Genomic DNA, 9,349 nt, shown 5'->3' on the forward strand with positions numbered 1-9,349 from the left:
TTAATCTTTTATTAAATTTTTTCTTCTTTCCCCATTCAAGCCGACTCCAGCCATTATTAGTCTCAAAGTGGGTTCCTCGTCATCGAATGTGTCTCTAGTGGTTAACTTTCGTCATCCTCTGGAGGAGATCATCCATTCAGTTCTTTATGGATGCTTTCCACAGGGTGGGGAGAATCTCTTGTTTTGTCATCCACCAGTCCTTCCACATACTCAGTGTGGGATTCTAGCTATTGTGTGAGAAGAGGTATCTATTGTATCGGAAGTTATCATTTTTCTTACACTGAAAATAGATATCCGATAGACACTTACCACTTCTCACACACTTCCCACCCTTCCTCCCCACTTCCAGTGTTATTCTGTTTCTTGTGGGCCTAATCTCAAAAGTGATGGTCACATCAAGTAGTATAGAGGGACCCAACTGCTCTTGGAGACGGTGTCATACTCCTATTGGTGGAGGATTGTCTCTCCCTCTATGGATACTAAATGAGCAGCTCAAACTTATGGGATATAAAGGCTAGTGTATCAGGCGAGAAAATTTATTTTCAATTCATTAGAGGGCAGTGGAAGATCGAGAAAAGCTATTGTGTGAGGATAGGTAATTGTATCAATCTGAAATTTATTTTCAGTGTAAGAAAATTATGACTTTTATGAACCAGTTACATTTGTATTTTCTTATGTCAAAATATTCTAAAATGGAGCACATTTCGGTTGTATTAGTAGCATGGAGCTCCTAAAATAAGTAAATTGGTTTCAATATTCTCATAAACACAGTAGCAAAACATTATTGTATGTTGAACTTAACTTTAACAATTAGTATATTTTTACCTTTTGTAGTCAAATAGAATAATAATAATAATAACCAGAATGACATATACAGATTTGATTACATATGTTATGAAGGTGTTAGTTATTTTATTATTCTCAACAATGCCAATATAGACCCTTTCTGAATGATCTCACAAGTTCAAATATATATATATACGATATTCCCAGAGAACTCTAAACACATATAATAGACATAGTTAACAGATTTAAAAAACATACTTTGAATTTCAAGCTGTTTGTGTAATGGAACATAAGTAATTAGTCATGAATTTATTTTTATACCCTTATTTTGTATCCCTATCTTGGACAACCTGTGATCATTGAACTGCAGATATCAAAGAGCTCCATAGTTGAAATATTATCATTTATTTATACCAAACTTGTCAAAATATTTAAGAAACTAGTTCCACACATATACTTATTGTTGTTCATTTCTTCATAACTGCCACATATTCTTATCAAAGAATGGGTGTATTTTATTGCTTCTTTATTGCACGCAGGTATGCTCTAAATGAGAAACTGACAAAAATTGGTATGGTATCTGAAATCACCATTTTTGAATCTCGGAGAAGTGACACTGGGAGCTTTGTTTGTCTTGTAACAAATGCATTTGGTCACGATGAGATTAGACTGCAACTAATTGTGCAAGGTTTGTATCATGTTCTGCAGTTAGGTTCTTTAGGTAATTATATTTATTAGTGGACACAATAAACACTATATTGTACAGGGTATGATTTAAGGCATAAAACTTATATCTAAGATTTTGTAGATTTTGAAATGAGCATGTCTAAGTTTACATTTTATACAGGATAAAAAAGTATCTGAAGTTATGACCAGTGTGAATGATTTGGTTTGGATATAATCTATAATTTAATACACTGAAGAATTTAAATTTCTAGATCGGTAATTGTAAACTATCAGGTATTAAGATTCTTTATAATTTCTTAAAATAAAATGAAAACTTTGATACTAAATAAAAAATCTAATAATTAATTTATGATAAGACCCATTACTTAGCTTAACAACAAAGCAAGTTTTTTATTTTATCCTTCAACATATGATTAACCATTTATATCAGGAAAAGGAAAATAATTATCCAATATAACGTACACTGATGTCATTAAAGTCTACTTTAAATATACATTTATTTTATCAAATAGGACTTGGAGGTTCTATAGATTATAATAGGTAAAATAAATAAATAGGACTTGGAGGTTCTATAGATTATAATAGGTAAAATAAATTATTATAATCTATAGTACCTCCAAGTCTTATTTTACCTTATATAATCTATAGAACCTCCAAGTCCTCCTCAAGAAGTTAGACTCATGGAAAGCAGGAGTAGATCGGTAACAATACAATGGAATACACCTTATGATGGAAACAACCCTCTACTTTCTTATGTTATCATGTTCAAAAATAAGTCAGGTAACTGAAAAGACATACAGTATATTAAAAGTTAGTAGTGGATACTCTTTTTTTTTTTTTTTAATACCATTTTTCTGACCCTATGAATGAGTAACATGATAATAATTATTTGACTTATTTCATTTTTAAATTAATTATGGCATTCATATTGTAGATAAGAGTAAAAATGTAGCCTATTATTTATTTATGTGTCAACTTTTTTTATAGTCAAATTTGCACTTATCAAAGATGTTTTTATTTCCTAATCTTCAAAGCAGTCTCGTTTTACTTTGAAATGTATTTTAGAAACAGAAGGAGTCTGTACTAATAAATTAGATGCCATTATGAAATAGTTTTTACAGTAATTGTTGTTATTTGTTTACATCATTATATAGAATCATGGGATGGACAAGTTTCAAATGTAACATTGAAAGCCACACAGAAGAAAGCAACAATAAGAGACTTACATCCCTCGTTTACCTACAACTTTTGTGTTTTAGCACAAAATGCTTTAGGATATAGTGAACCATCAGCGATAATCAATGTTACAACAAATGAAGAAGGTTAGTTTCAGGTTTGTTAGCAGTAGCTTAACTACAAAAGGTGCTAATAACATAAAAGTAATTGGACCCCCTACATTTATTCATCTTATTGACTATTCTTAAGTTTGTAAGGCCTTTGGGTTTCCTTTTGGCTCAGTCTCACCCCTGCAATTGCAAGGGATGTATTAGTATTCTTATACCACTGTTTGGTAGTTAAATAAGTAAATTGATAAATAAACAAAAAAGCTATTAAATATATTTAATATGAAACCAGTAATTTTCATTTTTGTTTGTTACCAAAATATTAAAATGAATATTTACAAACAACTTCAGGTTTGAGTCACCAACTCTTAAGTATGGCATCTTTAGTGTTATAACAGTGTCTGACATAGCTGTATTCAACTATATACGTAAAGGTTCTGACATACCCCCTCAAGGTTATTGTATGATGCCATGTTACCAAGCTCAAACCACACATTAATCAAAATGTAATGCCCTGCTGCATTATAATATAGAATTCCCTGGTATTGACTTTTCAAGCATATTGAGAATTTGACACAACTGATACAAACAGATAGTACTGTATTTCTCGATAGGACAATTGGCAGCTGCCTATAGCCCCATTCCTGAGATGCTTGGATGGATAAATTTTTAGAAATGTGTAGCTCCCATAGAAAAGAAAAATTAATACAAAAAAATGAAGATAATAATAGTATGCTATATTTTATATTTGAATGTTATTTGGACAACACTAGAATGCAATATCATTACTATTTGGAATTGTATATTTTAAAAAGAAAATTTATATCAAGCTTATATCTTCATGGACCCTGTCAGGTGTGCTCTCACAGACCAACCTGTTTCCTGTCTACTCTTTCCAGCTTTGTGTTAATTTTAATAATTTACTTTTACTTTTTATATGCAGGAGGTGGACTCTTGAACATTCTGTCTAGGTCCACACAAAACCTAAATATAGTCCTGCAAACAAGTATATCACGTAATCAGCCATATGAATACATCAATTTACCTTCTGTCAGATATTGTTTTAATTTATAGTTTATAACATATACAGAATTTAAAGTAGTGTACAAATTAAATTGGCCTAGCTTTTAACAGTTTATAGTCACAGTCTTCATACAGAATTATCATTCATGCTAAATTAAACCATACAACATGAGCAATAATGAACATCAATCTCTGTCAAAAAAGTAGGTAACTATTTCGATCATATGGAATCAAGTATACTAAAATTGTTTTTCATTTGTTTTCTTGCTCTTTAAGTTGCTTATAAGCTTGTAAAATATGGTTTCATTAATTACTTTTCTATTATTTTAAAAATCAAGAATACACGTAGGACTTATAAATTACTTAATTTTGATCCAAGCAAGCTATCTACATAGATTGGAATGAAAACTTAATACAGTGACATATATCTTAATATAATCATAAACACGTTAGGTGTGACAACAAGGTGTGGCTAAAAAAGGATTGAGCGTGCGACTTAAAGGAATGAAATCAAAATTGGCAGCCAAACTGGTGACTATACTCATATAAAAAATACATGGCCTAGCTAACTAATGAATGAATATTTGCTGTAAAATTCTTATCAACTGCTAAAATGACATTGCATATTTATTTGGTCAACCTTCCTGAGATGATGAGAATTTCATATGAAAATATTACTTTCTGTCATTATTTGTATTTTATCAGCTTTTATTAAAGTAAATTAACTAATTTGTATGACACATGTAAGACAACACACATCAATAAGATCTGGAATACATCTAGTATAGCTCACCATGTGCACACTGGATGTAATGTTTAGGTTTCAGTTGATGAATTTACTGTAGTTAGAAGAATTGAGGATTAGGAACAGTTATGAATTTATAAGTCTACTGAATGCAAGTTTGAAACCATCTTGAAATCAACAACATTTGGCATATACTCTCTTCTCAAACTTTGGATTGTGTATTTTTATTTCATGTTAGCTGTGTGACTCAAACATGAGTTTAGTTTCCAAATTCTGGTTTTGGTTGTAGCTTGCTCTGATGGTTACCTATAACTTTAGCTTTTACCTAAAGAGTGTTTTATTTGTATTACAGTGATTTATTTTAATGGTTCTAAACCTCCACTCTAGATCTACTAGAAGAGAGATAGAGAGTTCAATACACAAACACACAAAACTATTTATCTATGCATCTATATATTTTTTGGTAAATTATTAAGATTTCAGTTATTTTTCCTTTTTTAGTTAATAATAAATGAATGGTTAAAGTACAGAGGTGTGATAAAAACATTAATTGAAAGTTGAAAAAATACTACTTACTGTATGATTACAACTCAATTTAATTAGTATGTGTAATACTACACTTTTTAACTACTATTCCATTTTGTTGTATGAGAAAAAAGGTTACCAGTCCTTTTGCTGCTTGAATATTTGTTGTAAAGTCGTTTTGCTTGTTCAAGATCTCTTAACTTGCATATTTTCATAACATTTAGTGCCAGGTGGACCACCAACTTCAGTTACAGCAAAAGCTCTTAATGAATCATCAATTAAAATATTCTGGAAGGTAATTATTGTCCAGATTATTGCTAGAGTTCTGTTTAGCCTTGTTTCTTTTTGTCTTTGCTGTTCAGTTTGATCCACTTCTATCAAAGCTAATATGTCAAATTTCAAACCTATTTGTAGTTGAAAGTCTGTAATAATAATCTTTGGAAAAATGGGTTCATAAAATACTATTTTGAATATAAAAAATATACTGTGAAGTTTAAATTCTCCCTGTCACTAGATGGGAAATTCGATGTTAAATTTTATATTATCATTCAGTGCTTGTGTTTATCTAACTTTCTTCAGTTGGTACATATTTATATATATTATGTAGTCTTCCATATCTTCAGAAAATTGTAGGTACTACAGAAAATTTAAATAGAATTTAAAAAGAAAAACATTTTGTTCAAATTGTCTCTTCAGTGTAAAGTTAAGGTTCACAGCAGTGAAAGTGATTTTGGTTTTTCTTGCATCTAGCCTCCTCCCAGGGTTCTTCAGAATGGTAGAATTAAGGGCTATTACATAGGATATAAAGTGTACAATTCCACAGATCTCTACCACTACAAAAACCTAGAGGGAGATAGAGTGGAGTGTGTTTTGTTTAACCTACAGAAGTTTACTAGATACAGTGTTTTGGTCCAAGCTTACAACTCTATGGGAGCAGGGCCTAGATCTGATGAAGTTTTAGTGTTAACTAAAGAAGATGGTAATACTTTTTCATTTTTTAGATTAATTTTCATAGGAAAGATTACTTGTTTAGATTAACAAGATTTTTGGAACTGAAAGAATTCTGTAATGGCTTCTGTTTAATGCGTTGTGTTTCTGTCTGGTTTTCATGCATTTTCTAGATATGAGAGAAAGGCTTATGTATTAGAATTATTTTGTGGTATAAAGGAAATAATTAGGAAAAATATTAGAAGTATATCGGAAAAAGAAGGTAGATTTTTATTGATAATTAGTAGCCTGTAGTCAGTCTGATACTAACCTACTTATATATTACAACTTTTTACCTTTTTTATATATATATTTATAGATTATAGTTAACTTAGATACAGTCAGTTTCATATTGCCATCACAGAAAGCCAGTATTTCATAGTGTATCAATATTTATAGTCATTTGTTAACCTATAATCTGTTCAATATTATTCAACTTTCTCCCATATACATATATATAAAGAAATATAAACAATAGCTTGCTTCATCTCAGCAGCTGCATAGCTTGGCTTAGCTTTGGAGAGGAAGCTAGAAATCAGCCTCTTCCAAGAAAGTTAGGTAGTAGTAACATATTATGTCAGAAAACAGGTAAAAACGAGTGTCATTATAAGGACAGTTCATGTAACACTGTATGTACTTTGTATTTGAAAAACAGTGACATTATAAGGACAGTTCATGTAACACTGTATGTACTTTGTATTTGAAAAACAGTGACATTATATGGACAGTTCAAGTAACACTGTATATACTAGGTGTTTGAAAAACAGTGACATTATACGGACAGTTCAAGTAACACTGTATGAACTATGTGTTTGAAAAACAGTGACATTATATAGACAGTTCAAGTAACATTGTATGTACTTTGTGTTTGAAAAACAGTGACATTATATAGACAGTTCAAGTAACATTGTATGTACTTTGTGTTTGAAAAACAGTGACATTATATAGACAGTTCAAGTAACACTGTATGTACTTTGTGTTTGAAAAACAGTGACATTATATAGACAGTTGAAGTAACACTGTATGTAAAATGTGTTTGAAAAACAGTGACATTATATGGACAGTTCAAGTAACACTGTATGAACTATGTGTTTGAAAAACAGTGACATTATATAGACAGTTCAAGTAACACTGTATGTACTTTGTGTTTGAAAAACAGTGACATTATATGGACAGTTCAAGTAAAACTATGTTTGAAGAAAAGGAGTGATATTTATAATGAAAACATTGTCAATGTGAAAACACTTAAAGTTATATAAAGAGTCCAGCCACTTAAAGTGGAGATATCTGACATGCAAGCCCAGTTACAAGATACAATTGGGGCAATGTTAGCCCATATCAAGCAAAGAGGCTAAACAATAACTAATTAACACAGAAACATACCAGTCTTTTATTACTTGGATACACATACATGTAAATATGTCAGGATAGTGTTTGTACATTTTATAATACTGCACATGAAACACCTCAAGCTTAGAAATATATCATGAAAAACAAACACATATCCACTGGGCTCTATGGTGTAATTTATTCAACAAATGCATATTTTTTGGAAGCAATAAATTGTAAATTCTGTGGTATGTAATGTTCTATAATTAGTTATTATTTAGCCTAAATATTGATGTGATCAGTGCTTGAAGTAGGAATTCTGAAGTGGGGTATGCACATGCATAAACTGGTGATACCATTTTTTCATTGTTTGGAATTCTTAATCAAGATACACAAGAAATAGGGGTTTGCAAATAGCCAAATTAGAGAAGAGTGGGTACGAGTACCCCTGCATTACTCTCCATTTCGAGCACTGGATGTGATATATACATGTCAATAAAGATAATGAACTTATGAAATTCAATTATTTTATAAAATCTATTAACGTTATGTTTTTATTATTTCTAGCTAATAAATATTCATTTAAATAAACCTAATCTCTAGTTCCAGACAAACCTCCTGCTGGTGTTATTTGTTCTGCTTTGACTTCTTGGAGTTTGCACATAGAATGGACACCTCCATCTCTGAAGTCCATAAATGGGATTTTACAGGGATTTCATGTAACCTACAGACCAGTTTTCACAAAGAAGAGTAAGTTTAACTTACATTTTATTTAATTATTTGTGTGTTTCAATAGAAGTGAATAAAATCTATAAATTACTAATACTCGATTGTGTTATTTTAATCTGATTAATGAATTCGGTAAAAACATAGATACTTTTGAAAAAATAGTTGGTTTTTTTGTTTTATAAATACAGAGTTTAAGGGTTTTACATACTCAAATATAGTTGATTTCTTTTATAAGTATTGAGCAGTAATTTGTTGCTGAACACACCATGCATTTAATTTCAGTTATAAGTGTCATTCCTAATATTTGGTTAAGCTTAGTTGTATATTAGGTGACAGGTGCTGTTGACTGATTGCCGTCCCTTTGGTCAGCAGTTTTATATACATATATTTTATAAAACTGGATTAGTTTAGTGTTATGATGTCTTGGCTAGTGTTTTACTATTCTCAAAAAGTGTTCAGTTGTGTATAATATCTTATTTTGAAGTACTCATGTTTAAGTATCTTGTGCCAGTTTCTTTATGTCTCTTTTTTTATAACTATTAATTTTTTTACATTGATATTAGAAGGCCTTTCCTTTGACACAAATTTCTCAATATATATATGTGTGCACATGAAAAAGTTGTGTTTATAAACTGTTTTGAATTAGACCATAGGTGTTAGAACCACTGATTAATACTCAAAAACCAGTGAATGACAGTTTTTTGGCACAAGTAGGTGAAGGATCACCAAAAATGACAGTAGCGTCGTTTCGATGTGCTTTTTAATGACAGTCTATGGGTGATGAATTTATTGTTAAAGAAGTAAAGGTACTCATCTTTAGAGAACAAAAAACCACAATAAATGGAACAAGCTGTCAGAAGTCTCATAATATTGGATGTACTAATTTCAACACATTCATGTGTCCTTTTCAGACTCATGTTGTCATCTGGCAGGAAAACTGGTCAACAGTGTCTATATGACCTCAGAATTTTGAATTCCTTTAAGGACACAGGAGGTCAGGAAGTTGCTTATCTTAAAGTGACCTTTAGAGGGGTTGAAATTTTGATTAGGCAACTATCAACAGTTCTTCTTTTTATGTGATTTTGAATAAAATTCATGTTTATGTCCAGTCCATCTGATGGCCAGAATCTCTCACATAAAGAAAAATTGCATTGTTTGTGTTTCCATATTTAATGCCTTTTTATGTCACAGAATTGGCATGGCATAAAAAACATACTGTTGCGTCAGCGAGTCACGTGACTACTATGACGCAACG

General features: G+C 30.8%; 1 protein-coding gene across 1 annotated transcript in view; it reads left to right on the top strand.

The window, feature by feature from the left end:
* Positions 1 to 9,349, top strand: part of LOC106475825 (Down syndrome cell adhesion molecule-like) — a gene marked incomplete at its 5' end in the record, with an annotated part of 22,979 nt that overhangs the window by 3,989 nt on the left and 9,641 nt on the right. The window contains 6 exons of the mRNA XM_013936498.2: positions 1,326 to 1,474; positions 2,122 to 2,253; positions 2,628 to 2,795; positions 5,274 to 5,344; positions 5,800 to 6,028; positions 7,969 to 8,115. Of these exons, the coding sequence (XP_013791952.2) occupies positions 1,326 to 1,474; positions 2,122 to 2,253; positions 2,628 to 2,795; positions 5,274 to 5,344; positions 5,800 to 6,028; positions 7,969 to 8,115 (896 nt within the window). The remainder of the gene's footprint in view (positions 1 to 1,325; positions 1,475 to 2,121; positions 2,254 to 2,627; positions 2,796 to 5,273; positions 5,345 to 5,799; positions 6,029 to 7,968; positions 8,116 to 9,349) is intronic.

The sequence above is a fragment of the Limulus polyphemus genome, unplaced genomic scaffold (genome assembly GCF_000517525.1).
Source record: "Limulus polyphemus unplaced genomic scaffold, Limulus_polyphemus-2.1.2 Scaffold9234, whole genome shotgun sequence".
NCBI lineage: Eukaryota > Metazoa > Arthropoda > Merostomata > Xiphosura > Limulidae > Limulus > Limulus polyphemus.